At 43.5% G+C, this 23,289-nt stretch overlaps 1 protein-coding gene across 1 annotated transcript in view; it reads right to left on the bottom strand.

Moving 5' to 3' along the window:
* LOC136651377 (ubiquitin-conjugating enzyme E2 E1) overlaps positions 1–18,606 on the bottom strand; it is a 65,829-nt gene extending 47,223 nt beyond the window's left edge. The window contains exons 1-3 of the mRNA XM_066627702.1: positions 18,453–18,606; positions 17,107–17,285; positions 15,690–15,740 (exon numbers count right to left, since the gene is read on the bottom strand). Coding sequence (XP_066483799.1) covers positions 15,690–15,740; positions 17,107–17,258 — 203 coding nt within the window. The 5' untranslated portion in view covers positions 17,259–17,285; positions 18,453–18,606. The remainder of the gene's footprint in view (positions 1–15,689; positions 15,741–17,106; positions 17,286–18,452) is intronic.
* Between the last annotated feature and the right edge of the window lie 4,683 nt (positions 18,607–23,289).

The raw sequence follows: 23,289 nt of genomic DNA, 5'->3' as shown, positions 1-23,289 counted from the left end.
TGTCCAGATACGATACACAGAAAAAAAAATGGGCTAGGAACAGTCAGGAAGGAGCATTCTCTGACTAACTGCCTGAACTGTGCCAATAAGCCTGCTTCCCACTTAGTTTCAGTTTTAAATAAGTGTGTCTACCACAGCAGCTGGTATCCAAAAATTTGAATTATTCCAGCCAGCACGGTCTCCTTGATTCTGCCTACAAGTGCCCCCTCTTGCTTGCCCAACGAGGTCCTGACTTCCCTCTTTTCCTTTGCAGCTGCACCAAGTTCTTTCCAAGGAGATGGAGGGTTTTTAGAAATAATTTCTAACTGTGAATGAGTAATGCAAAGCTACAAGAATATGTAATGCTCAAGCAGCTGGATCAAAATATACAATTTCCTAGAGGAAACAGAGATTAGGGATCTATACAAGTCCAACTTTGAATAGAGCCATTTCACTGGCAGTCTAACAATAGTGAAATGGGGAAATAACCTGACACACTCTCACAATACAGAATCAGTAACCACAAACCGAAACTGCAATGGAGAGACACAAATATCTTAAGAGAAGCTAGCATGCACATAGCGCCTCGTGGGAGAGAATCTCAAGTCTGAAGCCACAGAATAGCATGCTAGGATAGATCAATGTTTTTCATGTTTACTCCTGGTGATTTTAAACTGTTTTGACTTGAAATAAAATATTCTTAAGCATCAAGAAGCGTAACTGAGGCATTTGCAACTAAGAACTACGTGGTACAGTTTAGAATTCTCAGATCGGTGAACAGCTGAGTTAAAGACTGATGGCCCAATCCTATTCAGTGCACTGGCATGCATAGTCGCAAACGTGCCATAAGGCATGTCTGTAGCCCTCAGCGGTGGTCCAGCACTGGCACTAGCTTAGCACCTGCCAGCACTGGGCTACTGCTGGACCAGTACTGCTTCGCTATTCTGAGGTTGCACAGACTGCTGGGTGGCACAGAGGTAGGTGGGACTATGGGGGGGGGGGCTGGGAGGAGATGTTCCAGGGCCTGGGAAGGCAGCATGCCCCAATGGGGCGTGTGCTGCATCCTGCAGTGGGCGGTCACAGAGGCCTCCTCAAGGTAATGGAAAATTTATTTTGTTACCTCAGGGATGCAGTGTGGCTGCATCGGTGCTGGAAAGTTGGATAGGATTCGGCCCTAAGCCAGTTTCAAACAGCTACCAATAGCTTTTGTAGGTCCTGCCAACTGGCAAGAAATGGCAGATGTGATACTAATGCAATCAAACTGTGAATTCTTCAAACTCAGCATGCAGCTAGCTTGGGTCCTGTGATAAAGTCAGCTTTAAACCTAGCATAGGAGATTTATATTGTATTATAAGCTGAGAAACAAAACTTCCCAACTTCGCCAGATACCAGAAGAAGTTCTTTGCATCTGTGAAGCATGTCACTTAGTAAAAGCAATCTTTTTTTCCCAATTTCTATGGTTTGAGTGTTCTTTAAAAGTTCATGTCATAAACAACATTACTAATTGGGGGGGGAGAAAAAAATGGGTAAAATACAAATGTTTTCAGATTTTAATATATACATGCAAGATATGTAAAAATGATGACCAATTTACAGCTAAACTGCAGAGAAAATAATTTATGTTCACACATACATTTAGTCATTAGATGGAACAGAAAGCTCTGATTAAATGACCCCTTGTGGTACACTATAATATTGATACAATTATTTTTATGACCACATCCATTTTAGCATCCTTTCAAACTGATCTTTTATAGTTAAGCACTGGTTTAATTAAAACATACTGCCATTTTTGTGCCCCTTCTATAGTATTTTTCAAGGTCACTTCAAACATGATGAATTTCCATCTCCCATTAAGAAAAAGCATGCAACATGTGGAAAAAAGAATGATGAGTGTACACAAAATCATCACATGCCACAGCCTATAGGCTACTTGCACCCAGTTTCCTAAATGTAACAGCAAATGTGCAGGGTTGTCACACCCGTTTCATAGAGCAGGCTGAATTCATTTATGGTGTCTGTTGAGTGCTGGAAGTGACGTCATTAACCAGCCACAGACCTCCGCAGCCCTGCACCCAGGGCAAAGCTCTGAGATGGCGTCCCCCGTGAGCTATCGCCGCCCCCCCGCGCAGAAATCCGCCCCCCTACTCACCAGAGGCTCATGGAGAAATTTCAGCAAAATTTGACATCCTTGGTATAGAAAACCAGGGTAGCCAAACTTGCTTAATGTAGGAGCTGCATACAATAAACTTCAGATGTTTGAGAGCCACAATATTTAAGAAACACTTAAATTCTTAAATATATTTACCACAATAGATATTAACTTGGTTTTAATCCAGTGGATGCTGAGTTCATCCCCAGTAAATTATAAAACGCTTGAAAATTTGTTATTTGCCTTTTATATTAATTGCGAGGCAAAAAGGAGCTCAGCCAACCTATTTCCGCAAGCCACGCATTACATGTGAAAGAGCCTCCTGTGGTTCCCAAGCCATGGTTTGGCCACCCTGGTACAGAAGATGCATTATAACCCCAGAACAGTCAGACATTTCTCAAGATATCACACAATTACTGTATGTCCTCAAATACATCCCTCAGTTCCAGCAATGGGCTGAATGAATGAACAAGTACTCCTAGAGAACTACTGCCAGGCAGTGTATGCAATGCTGAGCTGGATAGATTTATGATCTGACTGTGCATGAGAGAGTTTTCTACATTCCAATGAGTAGCCATTTTTGACCTTAAAATAAAGATTTTGATTTCTTTGATATCAACCGGTGCAGTTTGCCAAAGGACCTTAAGCAGCGATGTTTCACTTGGCTTGGTTTTTAAAAGGAAAAGGACTTTATTTACAAATTGTTTCATTCAGATAGCTATGACAGAATGACCTAGCATATCAGGAACCTCAGGACTAAGAAACAAGTGTTTTCATCATTTACAACATCTGGAATCAGAAACAGGGCATTGTTGCCACCACGTTTAGTAGGTTTTTTCTGCCACTACAGATAGCGAAACCCTCTTGCCCAAATGTCCCTTAATTTTACTTTGGAAGTTGCAGCGTTCCAGGTCTTTTTTTCTTTTTTTTAAGGTATCTCTATTATATATCCAATGCATGTGAGTGTATTTAATCTTTAGAGACTTGGATTAAATAAAGGTGCAATCTGCCACGTGCTTAGTCACTAGGGTCAGGTGAAAGGTGCAATTTTAACCTTCCAGCAAGCAGGCAAGTGGAAAAACATGCTTTCCCCACACTTGACGTTCACAGTACCCTTCTGGAGAGTAGTGCAGACTGAGACCAGCTGCATCTCTTGTTTTTAAACTCAAAAAACATAGCTCTACAAAGCCCTTTCCAGTTTGGGCAAGTAGCAATGTGTGAAGCTATACCATCTTTTCTCCAAGCTTCAGAACTGGCAGCTGCAATCACCCCAAGGTGCTCTTTTCAGTCTGAGAAGATTAAAATTGCTCTTTTATGGTTGGAAAAAAGCACACACAGTTACTTCAACTGCCTTCCCCTTATTTTAGGAGAGGGAATTTGAAAGGTCCACTATTGCTCTCTCCAGCAAGGGAAAAAGGGGTGGGTGGTGACAGTGGTTTGCAGAACAAGCAGAAACAGGGAGAAAGCAGTGATAGGGAAGGGGATGTTTTATACCATTGTCTCCCAAAGAGTTTAAGGCTGCAGTCCAATCTGGGAGTAAACCTCATTAATTATACTTCTGAGTAGATATGCATAGGACTGGGCTCAGTCAGTGTGCATTGTTCCTCCAAGGAGCTCAGGGTGGTTTACAAGGCGCTCTCTCTCACTCCCTCTCCATTTTATTTACACAACAGCCCTATGTGGTAGATTGAGTGTGTGTGACTGGCCCAAGGCCATCCGGTCAGCTTCCTTGCTGAGTGAGGATTTGAATTTTGAGCCTGGAGCTCCCTGTTCTAACTATAAACTACAAAATCTGCTCTGATTAAGTTCCACAGAATTATGACAAAACAGCCTATCTTCTATTAAGATGTCAATTTCAGCTCTCCACCCCCCCCCTCCTGGCAAATGGCAGCTGTGGAAGGGGGAGATTTTAATCAGGAAAATGGTGCAGGAGGAAAAGGTTAAACACTCACTGCTGCTCAGGTAAATTGGTAGGCTTCCCCAACTGCATTTCAGTTTTAAAACAAAACGAGTTGGAAGAGTAATCTCCTGTGCAATGTCATTTGGCCCTTACAAACAGTGTTTCAACAATCCTAGATAAGACCAATTATTTTTATATATAATATATATATAAACATATATATGTTATTATTATATATTATAAATGTTATAAAATTGTCTGCAAGTACTAAATTTGTGTATTTAAAAAAAAGCAAAATTCCAAAGTTTTATGGGAACTGATATAAATTTCTGTACAGTTTCCACATGCTAGTTTCTGCAAGCTACTTGGCACAGTCATTAAAGAGCTGCTCTATGAGAGGCTGTTTCAGTCCCAAAGTTTTGGCCAATTCTATAAAATACCTTAGGATATGTCGCACAACAATACAGTACAAGCCTATTTATCCAAATAGCCCAGGAAGCCTCCCAAACTTTTAGATAAGCCAACCTAGATAAACAAGAACACTGTTTGCATATGATTAGGCTGACATAAGGCTATACAGATAATGCTTTCTACTGTATTCAATACTCATGGCCATCAGGTAAAATACACATACAGCACTCCAAGTGTCAGTTGAAAAAGGGCTGTCTATGGGTCACAGAGATGAATAGTAAATAATGAAATTAAGTGGTATGTGGAATTTTCAAACCTCAGTCCTTTGCCAAAAACATCTTCCAAGATCTGTCATTTTCATATTTGGCAGGCAAGACTGCACAGCACTCAGTTCATTAGGGAATTACTGAGACAGGGTACACCAAATTGCTACTGAATCAAGGTAGCTACTGTCACTTGATCTAAAAGAACCCTGCTATTAGAAGGGCAGCTCTCCAGGTTCTCTGATAGCAGTCTTTCCACTCCTGCTGCCTAAAACCTTTTATAACTAGAGGTGGCAACCTGTGCCCCTCTGCATACAAAGAACGTGTTCTGCCCTGAAGCTATAATCCCTCCCCAAAAGGGGAATATGCAGTATTTGGGGACAAATCATACAAGTCTGCTAGAACTCTGAGCATCTTCCATCTCAAGCTCGCACAGCTTCAGAGATTAATTAAATAATGTGCTCCAATACATTATCATAAAATGCTAAAGAGCAGAAACAAGGAGACAAATAATTACCTTTTCAAAGAAGGCAAGCTACATTATTATTCCTTTTAATAACCAACCTATGCACCTACTGAGTACCATGACTATTTTGAGAGGCTTTCTCAAATGATTCAAAATTAAAGCTGGTGTAGTATAACAGTGTAGGAAAACCGAGGACAAAATGGGTGCAGCAGCTAGCTGCTAACTGTTAGCTGTTGGTTAACTAACTGTCTTCCTCTCTACTCCCCACTTCACTCTTTTTACTGGGTAAAATGGAATTGAAATGGGGAAAGGTAGTTTTCATTGTCATCACCCAAAGTTAGAGAACGAGACAGAAGGAGGTCATCTTGGGGAAATCTCCCTCCCTACTTAAAAGTGAACCCCAAAATCCAGTGGGTCCCCTTAAAATCAAACAGCCTGTGGACATTCTGATAAATGGGGCAACCTGCTCCCTCCTAAGTTAACTGAGTCCAGACAGGTAAATAGTAAACATAAAATAAACATAAGGCTAAAAAATCAAAACAATCAAAGGTGAGGTACATATGGTCAAACAAGGTACTGATCAACTAGCAAAAGATAAAAAGGGGGAAAGTGGCAAAGGTCTGCAAGAGGGTTAAAATGAAAGTGACAAATAAACCAAAAACACAACTTCTTTGGGTGCTCTCCATACCCTACTTGCACTATTTCAAGTAATGGTGCACTATTTCACGGTCCTGATCCTGATCACCACACTTGCAACAAGCCGAGCAGGTGAGCCTGTGAAACATCAGGTACTTCTGATATTGGATCTGCAAAAGGGTATGAGTGACCATCCTTTTCATAACCTGAAGGCACTAACCAGGTTTCATCTGTGAGAATCAGTACAGGTCAGTGATCACTTGAGTTTCTGAATTTCTCGTTCTTGAGGACTTTCAAGATGGCTTTCACTGGCTCAAAGCCGGTTGGGGAAAAAATAGGCAAACAAAAGGTGTTTCCTTGCTCAGCATTTTAGCCACAAGCAGTTAAGATACTGATCAGGAAGGAACACAGTTTGAATCTCATCCCTGTCAAGAATTTGCAAGGTAAATGTGGTAAGTCTCTCTCTCAAACCTTATCTGTAATATGGGAAAATACTGACCTGCTTATACGGTTGTTGTAAGGATATACAACATTCATGTGAAAGACTCCGATACTAGAAAGCACTATATCAATTATTAGCTAGACCTGTGGTTCCCAAACTCTTTAGAGACCCTAGAGCAGGGGTCGGCAACCTTAAACATTCAAAGAGCCATTTGGACCTGTTTTCTGGAGAAAAGAAAACCTCGGGAGCCACAAAACCCTTTTGACATCTAAAATGAAGATAACACTGCATATATAGTTTTTTTTTACCTTTATGCTATGTATAAAAAAACTATAGTGTGTTGCATTTTTGAAATGAATGAACTGCTACAGAGAAAACAATATGTAACATATTTTAATGTTACAAGATCACCATAATCTTAAATTTAGAATTACATATAAAAAACGAAAGAGCTAAAATACATTTAAATTAAATACTAATTTATTTTCCCAGGGCCTGCCCTAGCCAATTTGGTGCTATAGGCAAGACGTGGGCTGGTGCCCTCCCTAGCAGAAAATCCTGACCAACAGTAAATAGTCATCTTTGTGTCTTTTCCACAGTAATGTAAAAGAGGTACAATGAAATACAAAATCTAATGACTAGTATTTTTCAATACAATAAAGAGATTTATAGTTATTACTCCCCCTTGTATGTCCCAATTTATAATGCACTCCCCTCTTGTATATGCAACTTTTATAATGCGCTCCCCTCTTACAGGTCCCATTTTTATAATGTAGCCCCTTCTTGTAGCTCCCTTGTAGGTGCTGGGGTACCTTCCTTATGAGGAAAGGCTATGGCATTTGGGCCTCTTCAGCCTAGAAAAGAGACGCCTGAGGGGGGACATGATTGAGACATACAAAATTATGCAGGGGATGGACAGAGTGGATAGGGAGATGCTCTTTACACTCTCACATAACACCAAAACCAGGGGACATCCTCTACCTGTCTCCTCAGAAGTCGGTTCCAGAAGAGTGAACGGGGCTTCCTCCCAGGGAAGTGTGGACAGGCTCCTCTCCCTGTCTACTCAGAAGTCAGCCCCAGTAGAGGGACCGGGGCTTCCTCCCAGGGAAGTGTGGACAGGCTCCTCTCCCTGTCTACTCAGAAGTCAGCCCCAGTAGAGGGACCGGGGCTTCCTCCCAGGGAAGTGTGGACAGGCTCCTCTCCCTGTCTACTCAGAAGTCAGCCCCAGTAGAGGGACCGGGGCTTCCTCCCAGGGAAGTGTGGACAGGCTCCTCTCCCTGTCTACTCAGAAGTCAGCCCCAGTAGAGGGACCGGGGCTTCCTCCCAGGGAAGTGTGGACAGGCTCCTCTCCCTGTCTACTCAGAAGTCAGCCCCAGTAGAGGGACCGGGGCTTCCTCCCAGGGAAGTGTGGACAGGAATGCAGCTCACCTCGCTCCTTCCTGCCCATTGCCTCAGCAGCGCTGCGTCTCCCGCGCTTCTCTGACCAGCCTCGCCTCTTCCATTCAGCTCCCTGCCCGCTGCAGGGTGAAGGAAGGAAGAGCACGGGGAAGAGGTGCCCGCTGCCCCCCCCCCGCACCTGCTCAAAGTGGGACGGGGCGAGCAGGTCCAGGAGAGCGCAGCTGCCCCTGCCTGCCTGCCTGCCGAGGAAGGAGCTGCTGTGCGCAGGGGGGGCGCTTTGCAGGGAAGGAGCTGCAGCTTTGCAGGGAGGAGCGGCGCCCTGCATTCACCAGCAGCCACCCACAGCACATCGCTGGCTGGGCGGAGGCCAAGGGGAAGGGCGCCCCACTTCCAGCCCCCACTGGGGAGCCGCATCAGAGGACTGAAAGAGCCGCATGCGGCTCTGAAAACACAGGTTGCCGACCCCAGCCCTTGTCAATGCCAACAGATGTGGCTATAGTTGCAATTGGGCAGCAGTGCTCCCCCACCCAAGTAGCAGCCTGTTTAAGCCCTGATGCTCATAGTCCAGCGGTCTCTAAACCGCGGCCTGCTATATTCAGGAAACGCCCTCTGGGCACAGCACTTTCTGTTCCATGCTGCAGCCTCTATTTTTTTCAACCAATTTTCCCACAGCCTAGCGCCAGGCAGCCACTTCTGCCGCTTTTCACTCTAGAAGGCTCTGCTGGGGAACGTGGTGCCACGGTTGCCTGGCCCCAGACGGAAGGAAGATTGGGCAAGAAGAACGGAGGCTGTGGCATGGAATGGAAAGTGCCACATCACACCTGGATGACATTTCCTGAAAGCCGGATCCTGCCCATGGGCTGGGGTTTGTAGGCTTCTGATAGCCTAAACTGCCCTGTCAGTTTTGTGAACCATCAAAAATTCAGTGACTATCCACTGGTGGGTCCTGGACCCACAGTTTGGGAGCTGCTGAGCTACACAATATGACCCACAGGCTGCATCTAGATAGCCCAGACTATACTAATCCTCTACACCACAACCACCAGGCAGCAACGTCAGCTTAGTGTTTCCACACACCTTTCTTAACTACTGCAAAAAAATGTAGATTGATCAATGTGGCTCTACACTGTATTTGTTTTAATTCTTGAATGAAACTATTGTAAAACAAGTATAACAAGACTATCAACACAAGTTCATGAACTCATTAGTCACATACATCACAACTATGTTAACTGCTTACAGCCAGCCCTACAATATGTTTTCAAGCATGGTTAGTGCTGAACAAGTTGCTTACACCTGATGTGCTGTATAAGCCAGGGAATCAGTTGGAAGGTTGTGCTACAGACACTTTGAAATTATCAAGGGCCAAAAGATGCTGTATGGTTTTATAGGATAGAGATTTACAATTACTGAATAACACTGCAATTATTTGCACCCTGTTTTGTGACTAGACACATTTTTTTCAGCTTAGAATATACTACAAGGCAGAAAAAGGTAAATTACAAAGCTACTTTTCTAGTAGCTTTATAAGATTTAAAATTACTCTGGTCAGCATCAATAAGTTACCTTACCTCTACAACTGAAAACACAAGAAAAATATACTAAACTGTTAAGAACCGAAATTATCAAATCCTTATTGCAAATTGGACACTATAATTAAACCTGAAAGCACAGGATTAGTTCATTAATAGCAGATTTTAAAAGTGCGAATTTTAATCAGCTGTCCCATGAAAGGATTTCAGTACTGATAACAGCAAATATACATAATTTTTTTTTTTAAGAATTCTGTGCAGGTCTTCTTCATTCAGGGAATCTATTTTAAAGCTGATTCCCAAAAAATTATGAATCTAGTTGAGAATACATTAAATATACTTCAATTTTAATAGATTTTTATATATTTAATTTTTTAAAAAATTGTTGCGTTGGTAAAACCAAATTTATTTAGATTCAGTGTCTCAACTGATGAAAACTAACAAGATCTCCATGTGAACTGTACCTTAGAACAGAGTGGATGACATTTGTTTTTCTCAAAATATGTAAAAGTTTCAATTAATACATGTTAAAGTGCTGTTGACATGATGTCACCACTGATCTCACAAAACACAAAATGCATACATATGCAAAATGAACTTTGCATTCACAAATCTCTTTCAAGCCAGAAAACAAAGGGAAGAAAAACTAAAACTCTCATTTGGGTTTAACAGCTGCAGAGAATATTCCTGAATTATGCAGAGTTAGAAAGCAGGCCCATTTATAGCAATCATTTTAGCTATAGCTGCTAAAGGAAGTACATTCATATAAGACTTCTAGTAATATAAAAAAGTACTATGCTTTATAACATCACTTCTTAAAACATGCATTTTGTAAGCATACCTGCTGGTTTCAAGGAGACTGTATGACCATAAGCACTGAAAGAATTAGGATCTTGGGGCACACATTAATTAAAATATGAAAGTAGAGTTTAGTACACTCAAATGGAATTTTCTTTACTCTTCATTTTAACGGAAAGCAGAGATGGAAAGACATCCAAAATTTCTCTCTGCACAATATTGAAGACAACATCAGTTCCTCGTCTCTATCCTTGTAATTCACAAGTGAAATAATTTCATTCATTTCCAGACCGCACAATGCAATATATGTAAATTCAATAGTAACTCCCACTGGTTTCAGTAGTGTTTATTCTTTAGGGGTTATTCTCGGGCAAGTGCGTATAGGACGGTAGCTACCTGTACATACATACCTTGGAATAAGTCCCATTGAACTCAGTAAGAATCACTTCTGAGTAAACAAGAATACAATTGCACTATAAATCATAATTTATTGCTTTCCAGTGCAACACTGAACTGTCTCTAGCTTTTTGTTTATTTTTAAATGAAGAGGGCCATTGGCATTTTTGGAGGAAAAAAAATACAAGAACAAACATTTGAAGTGATAGACTAGTAACATTTAGCCTTACATAAAATTCTCTGAACCTTTAAAGTCAAAGTTTTACTCCCCACTGTATTTCCCTGAAACAAGTCTACAGCTGCAATTCTATGCACCCTTACTTGGATGTAAGCCCTGGTGAACTGAAATGGAACTTTGTATGAGTAGACCTAGATAGGATCATGTTGCTCATCAAACCTGAAAAGCAGCTTTAATATATTGTGTGAATTGGAGCAACAAAATGCCTGTTGGTGTTAGACTACACTACCAACTTTGGGGGGGGGGGGGTCAAAACATGTAGCTTTCTACATTAACTTTTCTGCTATGATTTGAGCATGCTTACAATGATTATGTTTTAAAAAGTCACTGCATTTGCTTTGTTTACCATTCACTGTTTTCCACTCCATTCACTATGTATATTTTAAGTACATTAATAAAGAGCATTTAAAAACAGACATTTATTAAAATTCCAACAGGCAACTCCATTTCTTGCTAGCCAATGTCATCCTTTGAATATTAAAGCACTATCTTCTATTTAAACCCAATGCTAAATGTGCATTTCACTCTCTCATTACAATTGCTAGGAGCCTAGGTAATTTTGTAAATGGACAACTGGAAATGCAGCCTGCCTGCCCACCCTTTCACAAAGGTTGAATGGGCAAATCAAAATGCATGAGACAAACAGAAACTCCTTAATATTAGCTAGAAAGATGACATTTAAAAAGAACACACAAATATCTGAATAAAAATGGCAACATTCCTGCTGACACGGAGAGATTAAGTATATTTATACAAAGATCCTTTCTGAGAAACAATTTGGTCTCTCTCCTCCCTTTCTGCATGTTCATGAAAGCTTGGCATATAGTTGAGGGTTTGCTGTTCAGAACTTGAATTTTCCTTTTTCATATACGTTTGTTGCTGCTCTTCAGACTGCTGAACTGTAATCGTTATTTACACAAGCCCACAAAGCCAGGGCAAGTCCTCATTTTCAGTGCACATTCCCAAAGTGCACGGGGTCAACAAAGAAAAGCACCTTCTGTCAACATCTGGAGCATTTCAAGCCAAAATCCAATCCCAGACTATAAAATGAGAGGTGAAACCTGATCCCCTGAAAAGTACTGCCATGTGAATGCAGGAAGATACTTCAGCAATCATCAAGATCCTTATCTCTGTCTGGAGCAAAAAGGAAGGTCTTGGGGCTAGGAAGGTGATCATGTTTTATGAAGGAGATGACGCAAGAGCAGTCTGGTATATGAACAGACAAAGCCAGCTATACTATGTTACTACCAAATTTTAAGTGGTATTACCAACATATACACGATATCTTACCGAATAAGGATTGACTCTCTGTTCAAAATAGCTTATGGCCACGTTCACAAGACTTGGCTAAGCTGTTCTTATACATATTTCCCACATCTGGTGACCTCACATCAATCTGCATGACACCTGTTCAAGTCTTTGCTTTCTTACAAATACTATATCCACTGTTACCCAGAGAAAGAAAGGTTGCACTTATACATCAGGAACAGAGCATGGATAGGATCTTTCTGTTTGATAAAGATAAAAATTCAACGTGCCAATAGCCAATTGCAAAAATAGGAACAACACATGCCAATAATTCAAACAGATTGCCTGAATTTAAACAGCCCTGTTTTTCATGTTACCATCCAAATTAAAAAAAGATTCTTTCCCCCATTACTCATATTCACACGTGTTTGAGATTAAAAGGCATTCTTAGTGTTACTTCAGAAAGCAGCCTATGACAAGGGTTTTCATAGTGATCCTCCCTCAGTAACAAAAAAACACAATCTAATATTTCCCAAGACAAAATACAGGCAGAGGGTTCACCAGCACCACTCAACCTTGATCTGGAAACAAACAGATCAAACAGGAGCAGGACCATGTGTGCCCATTAAGCTGTCTGTGAGGAGAGCTCTTGGAGAAGAAAAAAAGCATGTGAAAAACCAGACCCACTCATCCTTATCACCCATAATATTGGGGACACTCAACCTCCTCTGCTGTACCAATTGGGATGGCGTGAAATGGCACTTTATCCTTCCTTTAGTTTAAAAAGACATGCTATAACATAATAATAATATTCTACATTAACAAAATCGTTTCTGAATGTGCAAAGAGCTTCACAATGCTTATCTTGATGCTGCCTCTACAACAACCTTGTAAGGAACAAAAGCATTATCATCATCCTGATATTGCAGCTGAGGCTGAAAGGAAGTGGCCTCCTAGTGATTCATGGCAGAAGTGAGACTGGAACTGGGGAAGCCCCAATTCACAGCTCAGTCTCTTAGCCAGGATACTACTACATCAACTCTCATAAAGTAGCCAAGAATGATTTTCTGCTTTCTTCAGTGCTTCCTTAAAATTTTTGGCTCCATGCTCTTGGAAAGAGCATTGGACAGTGCCACTGGAATCTTTGCCACACAAATCAGCCAACACCAGGCTTTACAAAATTCTAAGGTAACGTATGCTCCGTGACTACACCTGCCTGCTAAAGCCTTGCATGAAGCTACAGTATATATAGGATGGGACAAAATAGCCTTCTTAGGCCAGAAACAGCTTCTAGGCTGTACATGATCTACTATTCTTTTAAACATACAGTACAGAACTTTCTGTAGCTGAACAGCTTGATCCCTGCTGAATACATTAGGAGATGACAACAGAACACCAGCTATTTTCACAAGCAAGACTTAAATCTGGGTTAGTGTCTGTTGCATCTGTAGTTCTAATGAAACACTTACAGTGGCTAGGATACACATTTTGTGTAGAAAAAATGGCTCTCTTCTACATAACACATTCACACATGTGCAAAATTGCACAATAGACTTAAAGCTGCTCTTATTGCATGCATGAGAAAACGCCCTTAGTACTACCTTGGAACTTGGCTCCAACGATCGTACCTCATTAGCTTGTGCTAACAGACTTAAGACAAGGAGGGAAAAGAACAGCATTTTAAAATGCCCTTTTGTACTTCGGTAACTGTAAACATAAAAGATGCTGACACTGCAGTTACTCTAAAAATATTTCTATCAAAAATAAAACAGCAAGACCTCTAGATTTGCCCCCTTGTCCTCCCCACTTGATTATGAACGCAAATCAAGGCTAAGATAGTTGTCTCAAGTGCAACAGTATTCTTAGAAGAAGAAAAAAGCTAAAAAATTTCAAACTTCTGTTCACCTATATGATCTGAAGCACAGGATTCCTCTGATCGCAGGATAGTTTAAAGTACTTGTAGCATAAACCGATTTCTACCCCTCCAAAGGCTTAAGCAAAGCAAACATCATTGTACGCGTCTTGAATTTTATGGTCCCCAGTGGACGGCACTAGTGAAATAAGAAACCACATCTACAGTCATTATATTCTGACAAGGTAATTTGCTACCGTAGTCCTGAAAGACACCAAGTTCGTATATGAGCTGTTTAGAGAGAGATAACTGTTGCAAGATTACTAGAACAATTTGAACACATACTTCGATCCAGAGGGGAAAAAACCATTAAGAACAAGGCAATGCTGGATCAGGGGACAGAAAGCCCATACCAGGAGTTCACAACCAAAATGAATTAAAACTACATGAAACTCCAATAGCATGACAAAGCCATTTGTCAGGTATATTTTAAAGTCTCTCTTATCAAACACTATCAACTTAATACATCCATATCAATTGTTTCCCTTCTTTCATCCAGTCATCAGTCACTGATAATGTTGCTGATCCTTTGCAATGGGGACTTTAGCCAACAGAAGGGAAAAGGTTTTTAGTTGATCCCATTAAATAAACAGGATGGCACTTCATTAAGCCTAGACCTTCGTTGTCCTGGCATATTCTCTTCCTGACTTCTCAATATCAACACTGTTTTTAAAATGAAACTTTAGCTTTGAGTCGTACTGTTTGTTTACTGCAGCAGTTAAAAAGGTAAGGGAATGTATTCTGGATAGGAGAGGCATAGTTCACTCCAAATGGCTTAAGAGACTGATATTTCCACTGGCACTTCTTTTACAACTTCTACCACCAACAACAGCAACTGAATGAGTATCAGCACTAGAGACCAGTAAAGGAACATGAGGTGCTCTCTGGATAGAACAGGTGAAACAATGACAAAAGTAGCCTTCCTCCTTAATTAACAGTGGCAACCAAAGACTAATTGGGTCCACTATCCCAGATCTAAACACATGAGGGACCACAAAAAGCTAAGTGATAACCTAAGCAGCAGCTTAGCAGGCACTTTCAGAAAGTGTTTAAATCTTTTAACACACAGCTCAAATGCTCATTTTATAAAAGGCAAAGACATCCCCTGGGGTGTGCTTTCACCAGATTACATGCATGCTCTTAAAAGGTGCATATGCTGGGCTACTTGAGCTCAAATCTTGCTCCTTCAACATGTGTCATCACTCAGCACAGAGATGTCACAAAGCAAGACACAAAACAGTTTTCCTTTTTCTTTCCAAATTTAAATAAAATAAATAAGAGTGATGCCAATAAAACAGATATGCAAGATTTATAAAAGCAGGACAAAGCCCAAAGACAGCAGGAAGATACATTTTCACACTCTCCATAACTGACCAGTGACAGATGCAGACACACAGACAACATGACAACTCATAATGCAATCAAACCCTAATGCAATTATTTTTGAAATACAATAAAATCAGCATAAAAAATAGAAAATTCACATCCAGAAATGCATCTCCTGAGCTTCAAAGCTCATGGGAAATTATTTCATATCATACAAGGTTTCACAAAAGATACTCTGTGTCATCATGCATACCCAAAAAGATTATTTAAAAACTATGAACACTCTCCAACATCCTTTCAAGCCAAACTACATATTGCAACAAATGTATGGCTGTCACCACCTCACATATTTGCATGCATCTCAATGGTGGCATTCATTTAAGATGACACATGGTGTAAGGTCACTGCGCTTTGCATTTTCCTGTCCTCTTGCAAGCAGTAAATTACATGCAGTGAGAAAACACAAAATCCAATGACATCACAATGCATCTTCCTGAACTAAACATTACCAGTAAGACATGGGGAGATACTGGTTGACAATAGTCACTGTATAGTACAGTTTAATCCAGAGAATAGATTTCTCAAAACATACCTGCAGTTGGGAGGTGGATCTAAAGTGATGTCAGCCAATTCCTTTTGAATCCTATGATAAGAAAGAAAGGGGAAAAAAGGTGAGTAATTTCTTGACGTGTCAAGAAATTTATGCTATCTTGCATCTACAGGTAATATTCAAAAATGTATCACTGGAGGGTTTATAAAAATTTTATTCATAACACATGGTCAGGTCTCACAGCCAGGTCAACATTTCCTAATCTTAGTGATTTTCACAACAACCCTGTAATGGAGATCACTTTACAAACAAGAAATCTGTTTGGCTCAAGAGAGAAAAAAAGTCCAACACTTCATATCTGTCAAACCTAGCATACCATCCAAAGGATCACTTTAGCTTCCCACAGAGACTGCTGAAGTGGGAGGGGGGCAGGGGGGGAAAGGACATTCTGATTGACCTTCTTAATGCCATCAAAGGAATGGAGGCAAAATAATACAGGCAGATTTTCCCTCACTAACCACAATGAAGGAAATCCACGCATCAACAAAATCAGTAACACAATTTCCATTGATTTTTATCACGCAGAAAGTAAAAGGAAGCCTATTCTTAGAGAAATAGTTGAGAGCTATTTCTCTCTTTGCTCCTCCCTCCCCAATGGGTGACACAGTCATTAACAACCAATACCAGAATCTCCCTCCCCTTTATAAATTCCTAATGAAAGGTTTCTCCTTTCTTCACTACCTCTGTGTCACAGTAACATCAACAGGAACAAGACGGAGAGCAATGGACTTGTCAGCTAACTAATTCCTACTCCGCTCACATAAGAGAATCCACATTAAGGATCACAAGCGTGAGGTTTGTTCATTACAAATATTTTCAGCCATAATTCACATGGGTGATTTTTCTTACTGAAGTAGCAGAGATGTTTTGCATGGAAGTTTGAAAGCATGGATTGAATAAGGTGAATTTGAGAAATGAGGAGTACTTCCGTGGAAAACGTCCCCTCTCTAGTATTAGAGACCAAATATCAGTAATATTAACCAAATGTTAATTAATACAGCAATCTAACACATCAAGTACTATGTTGTCATAATCCATATCTACTGATATGAAAACAGATTAAGAAATTAAGTGTTTTGCCCAAGGCCGTGCAGCAAGGCAGTAGCAAGGCAGAAATTAAGTAGTGGTATTTTTGGTCTCAAGTCACATACTCTGAATTTTTCTAGCAATTCCAGTGATATGCATTGGGAAGATTAAAGCTATAGTAAAAGCTATTGTTGGGCCACAGATATTCTTCAAGGGAAGGGGGAAGCATCTGGTGAGGAGGTGACAATGCTGACATAGAAAAAGCTTTAATTTTTGCAGAGAGTACAATGGCACAAGGACATGGTGAAGCAAAGCCATCACAAGCACTAGGGAAGACACAGGGAATGGAGTTCAAGTTTATGGATAATCTCACCTCTTGGCACTGGTGGAGAGAAGTTTGGAGTTTTTACTCATGCTGACTTTACTTTCCTTCTTCTTGGGTGTGTTTGTCTCTTTCTCGGTCTGTTGGTTGGAGGATGAAGATGAGGAAGAGCTGGTGCTAGCCCTCGAATCGTCATCCGACATAGCTACCCCCCACTACACACCCTGAACCTGGAGAGGAGACACCACAGGGAATGGGGGGGGGAAGGGAATCAGAGTTAATTCATGGACAAGGAACCTGACTGCCAAAGGGGTCTTGAGTCTCTCAGTCTTGGCAAACATTTGCTCACAATCCCCAAGAAAATGCTCTCTCACCGACGAAAGGGAAAACAAGACTGGAAAAATTACTTTAATTTCCTACTCCAAAGCTTCACACAAGATGCCAATCGTACCCTTCCCACGTGTCTAGTCCCAAGAGCGCACAAGGCACATGGAGAAAAGGGGTGCAGAGACAGAGGGACAATCAGTGCGCAGAGCGAAATAAATATTAGTAGCAGAAAGGAAGATCAGTGCCTACAAGGTTAGGGTAAAGAAAGTGGATTCCTGCACCTCATGGGGGTCAGCATTAGGAAGGGCTTACCAGAAAAGAGGTGGTGGGGGGGAAGAATGCCTAAAGAGATTAGAGGCGAAACTGGAAACCACAGGAAGTGAGGGGTGGGGGGTAATACTTTTCAGAAGGCACATAATCTGTGACTATTAATTGGGGGGGGGCGTTAGGAGAAAGGGTGCCCAGAAAAGACAAGCAATAAAGTGGAGGAATTTTTTTAAATGTTGAAACACCTATATAGGCAGGCAGGCAGGCAGACAGAAAGGAGGGCGGGGGGGGGTCAATCACTGTCAGGAGTAATTTGTGGGTGGGGGATGGACTTCCCACTAAGATTAAAGGGCTCAAGGAAGGCAGGGCCCCCCTCCCTCCCCTAGCAGCAACTCCCCAACAGGGATCTGCCCCCCCACCCCTTGCTCTCCAGCGCCCCCTTTCCCCCCCCGTGCCTTCAATCCCCCCCCTCCAATTCCTCTCTGTCCCTCCACCCCATCGCAGGACCCTGAGGGGGAGGAAAGGGCTGCGCATGCAGGCACCCTCCTGCCACGCAGCCCCGGGGAGGGTGGGGGTGATCTGACAGCCCCGGGCTGGGTCCCCCGTCTCCCCTTCCCCGCCTCCCTCCCCCACGGCTCCTCCGCCAGCCCAGGCGCTCCCCCATCTCCGCCTTTCCCGGGCAGCCACAAAGCAGACCCCCTCCCACCGGCCAGCCGCCTTCCCCCGTTGCCCTCCGCGCCTTCCCGGGGCGAAGGGGGGCGGCTGCGCCTCGCCGCGGAGCTCGGGGTGCCCCTTCCCCATACCTCTCCCTTTGTGTCTGGCTGCTCCTCCTCGGTGCGGCTGGGCCTGGCCACTCGTGTCTCTCTCGCTGGGAGAGAAGCGGAAGTGCTGCAACAGCAACTATTAAACAGGCAATGGCTTCCCTGCCTGCTGCTGCCTCTGCCCCCCCCCGCCAAGCAGGGGAGGGGAGGGGAGGGGAGCCAGCCGGTGTGACACGCACACTGCACGTATAGATTTGTCTCTCACACACTCACAATCAGTGGGCTCTGCAGCTCAGGCACACGCTGAGAGGGAGCCCCCCGGGGCACGTCCTCGAGCATGTGTCCCCCCACACGCAGGCACCCCAACTTGTGCCTTTAGGGTTTGGGGTGACTGACAAGGGGGAGTCAGAGGGAAAGCAGGGGGGGATCCCCCTGAGCAGAGGTGTCCTTGGTGTGACTGTGTAAATGCTCCACACCTTGCTAGTGCACTGTTTAGAGTCTTTTAAAAGGGAGGAGATCCCACACACAGGCACCCCACACACACAGCACCCCAACTTGTGCCTTTAGGGTGACTGACAAGGGGGAGTCAGAGAGAAAGCATGGGGGGAAACCCCCTGAGGAGAGGTGTCTTTGATGTGCTTGTGTAAACACTCCACACCTTGCTAGTGCCCTGTTCGGAGTCTTTCAAAAAGGGGGGGGGGGAGATCCCACACACACAGGCACCCCAACTTGTGCCTTTCAGCTTTAGGATAACTGACAAGGGGAACAGACACCCCACACACACAGACACCCCAATTTGTGCCTTTAGGATTTAGGGTGACTGACAAGGGGGAGTCAGAGGGAAAGCATAGGGGAGAGGTGGAGGAGAGGTGTCCTTGATGTGCTTGTGTAAACACTCCACACCTTGCTAGTGCACTGTTCAGTCCTTTAAAAAGGGGCGGAGATCCCCCCCCCCCCCACACACACACCAACTTGTGCCTTTAGGATTTTAGGTGACTGACAAGGGGGAATCAAAGGGAAAACATGGGGGGAATCCCCCTGAGGAGAGGTGTCCTTGATGTGACTGTGTAAATACTCCACAGTTTGCTAGTGCACTGTTCAGAATTTTTTTTAAAGGGGGAGGAGACATTCACCAAACAAAAATGAGGGGTGTCTCCTTTTTGGGGAGACAGGGAGTAATTTTCTGAAAAAGTGACCCAATCTGATGGTGTGGGTTTCCCCTCCTTCAGAGCACTTCATTCCAAATGCCTACTAACGATTGACCCTTTGTCTCCCCTCCTCACTTACCCAAGACTTCAGAACACAAAGGGTGAGAACCAGGGACATGTGGTGGATGGGGAGGCAGGTGAGGCAGAGCCTCCCCACAGGAGTCCTTCAAAAACTGCCACTGCCCAAGCACTCTGCACATGGATTGTGGTGTGCTTGTGCCTCATCTGCCTCCCCACCCACTGCACATCCCTGGTGAGAACTGGAGGAGGAGGGAGGAAGCCTGCTGCCTTAGGGCAGAGGGTCCCCCTTTATCTTTAATTTTTCTAGCAGGCAGCAGTCACCTGCTCTAGCTCAGGAGGACACAGCCTTTGTTGAACTTAGGGAACTATCAGAGCCCAAAGGCAATAGGCCTGCCTTGCAGACCTGTTTCCCTTGCCTTATTATTTAGTTTTCACATTTTTAAACCGCCCTTCCTCCAAGGGGCTCAGGGCAGTGTACACGCTTTCTTCCTTCTTTTGGTCCTCACAACAACCCTGTGAGGTAGGTTAAGCTGAGAGATAGTAACTGGCCCACAATCACCCAGGAAGCTTTGAACCTGGATCTTCTGGGACTAAGCCCAACATCAGAGCCACTACTACATCATCCTGGCTTTAGAGCAGCATTTCTCGAAGTGTGCTCCTAGAAGCCCTGGGGCTCCTGGAGACCTCTTCAGGGGCTTTCAAGCATGCCATACATGGCCACCATCTGTTCAGCACTGAACCACTCCAAATGTGCACTAGTGCTCTGCTCCCCCCCCCCAAATTCTGTGCATGCGCCAGTGGGGCTCCCCAAGACTCCATAAAGGGCTCCAGAGACCAAAATGTTTGAGAATCTGCCATACAGCAAGAGCCCTTAAGCTAGGGGCCACAGGCCACCTTGAGCAATATTGAATAAGGTGGCCCTGTCAGTTGAAATGTGGTGAGCCCCTTGCCTTAGAGCAGAGGAAATTCTCTTGTCCAAGCTCTTATCTACGTACCTAAAAGCATCAAATCAACTTTTCTTCCCACCTTCCTACCTTCACATCCATCTTTCATATCCTGAAGCCAAAAGCAGCAGCTTCTCTCTTCTTCAAATCTTAACTCCAGCCCAGGGAGACTTGGAGGTGAGTTGTTGGAAAGCTATGAGTTCTGGAACAATTACACCACATGGGCATATAGATGGCAGGTGTGTGGGAGGAGGCTATATGAAAATGTTTGATACCCAAACTATCCTGCTTTCCTTTCTGGGTTGTAGCTTACCATTATCCTCATGAGCTTCTGGGTTGATCCATCCCATCACTAAGGAGTTCATTGTTCTGTCTGAGTGACATCATTCCCCAAGTCACAATGGGGAAGTCAGTGTGATGTCACCAGTCCCATTCTGACTTCCAGCATGAAAACTGCTGAGCCTTGACAGAAGAACAAGGAAAATTTGGCTCTGTTTTTAAATGAGCCATCAATTCAAGGGCCAATCACTGAGTCAGAATGTTTCTTCATTGGCTTTTTTCTCTCCTGTAAGCTGTTGCATCTTATTTGATACTGTGTTGCAGAAAAACAAAGTGACTTTTCACTACAACTGGCAGGAATCTCCGTCATTTTTAGGGGCTTTGCTTTGATCTCTAGCTACCCACTCTCCTCTTAATTGCAAGGGTACAAATCCAAAATGCAATCTCTGTCCTGTATCACAGGCCTATTTGGAGAGGAGGTATCTCTTTCACCCCTGTATGGCCAACTTGTCTTCTCTAGAGGAAAGTCAGATGTAATGGAATGCAGGTTCCATGGTAGGGGAGAAGAAGTAGGCACTCTCCCTTTCAGCCAACATCCCTCGGAAGTACAAGAGATGGGAAGAGAGATGGTGAACTGTGCTAGTGAGAAGTCATCACTCTCGTTCTTTTATTCTGTAAATGTATAACAGGCCAATCCTAACTTGTCCTGGAGCAGGCACCCTGGCACGCTTGCCCCGCATCCAGAGCAGAGTTGGGGTCAGTTGCAGCCTGGGGCAAGGGGAATTCCTTCTCCTTACCCTGGTTAAAGCTGCAGCAGCCCCAATGGGTCTACTCGGATCTGCACCACCTCAAGAGATGGCACAAATCTGAGTAGCCCAGAGCTGCTCCGGGCTGCTCGGGACTGGGGTTAGGATCCAAATCCTAGCCCCGCTCTCACTCACCCGCTGCCCACCCACCACCCACCCTCCCCAACCCCAAAATGCCGCCTTTCTACTTTCTGCCCCCCTGCCCCAGACCCCCGCACTGACTTGACTCAGCCGGTGCAGCCTTACTGGTCTGCCAGCCCAATGGGGCGGGCAGGCCTCCCTCCTCAAGAGGTGGCGCAAAAGTGCTTCATGGTACTTTCACAACACCGCTGGGCTTTTAAAAGGGGGAGATCCCCCACACACAGGGACTCCCTTGAGCCGGCCTAACACAAGGTTGGGATTGTGCCCTAAGTCACCCTTCAGTAGCAAGACTCTTGGGGTACATGGGAAAGACCTTTTCCCAGAGTCTCTGGAGATTCACTGCCAGTCAGTCCTGGTCTTTGTCATTTGGGCTCATCAACAATAATGTTATCCTTGGGACAACTTGTATCTTCAGGTCATCAGTGCTACTATGGACACTTGAATGGCTCTGTAGTCTGCCAACCTAATCATGGCTGATTTAGAATTATACTTCCACAGCTCCAGTCCCCAAAGGCTTCTCCTCTTCCTGAAGTTCTTGGCAGCAGAAAGCAGTGAGTGGGTGAAGCATGTCTCCTCTGGGAGGAAGTTCCATAGCGTGGGTGTGGCTACAGAGAAAGTCATCACTTGCATTCTCAACAATTGTTGCTCTGATGTTGGTGGGGCAGGAAGGAAGCTTATCCAGCAGATCTGAAAGCAGGTCCTGAGAAAAGGCCATTCTTTGGGTGAACTGCTCCCATGCTGCTTAGGATACCCAGGAATAACCTACTATGGGACAGAACTGGAAGAGAAAGTAACAAAACTAGCCGCCTTGAGTGCTCCTTTCTGGAGTGGAAAGGCGGGATATGAATTCTACTAATAAATAAATAAATAAATAAATAAATAAATAAATAAATAAATAAATAAACCATTCATCCAAAATTAAAGTCTTCTGTTCTCCCCCCCTCAAAACAGAACCCACCCACAGTTTACATTGAGTGACCTACAGCCCATCCTTGACATAAGAACTGTCTTGAATAGTCATTTGATCCATTGTTCACAGGTGGGGGGGGGCCCATGGTTAAGGCTCTCATAGAGAACAACTTCCTACCACACATGTTAATTATCTTGCATCCCCAGGAAGACACCTTTATCTGTTACAACTGCCTTTGTGAATGGGCACAGAACTTATCTCTTACATTTAAATTTTGCATAAAAATAGTCACAGACTTTAACTTAGCATTTCATAGCCCTTGCACAGCCCTTCTTTACAACTTTTTCTTCTTCTTCTTTATCCCCTTGTGTGTGTGTGTGTGTGTGTGTGTGTGTGTGTATTTGTAAGCCACTTGTAATACATATACAAATGCACACACCCCCTAAGTAGAAGCAGTGGAAAATTTATAAGCAGCTCTTCAGTTGGCAGAGGTATATGTGTGTTCATCCCTTTGTTCAGCCAGTATCTAGATTGTAAGCTCCAAGGGGCAGGAACCTGTCTTTTCACTCT

This window comes from Tiliqua scincoides, chromosome 5 (genome assembly GCF_035046505.1).
Source record: "Tiliqua scincoides isolate rTilSci1 chromosome 5, rTilSci1.hap2, whole genome shotgun sequence".
NCBI lineage: Eukaryota > Metazoa > Chordata > Lepidosauria > Squamata > Scincidae > Tiliqua > Tiliqua scincoides.
The sequence above is the reverse complement of the archived record's forward strand: the minus strand, read 5'-3'. Positions and strand labels throughout refer to the sequence as shown.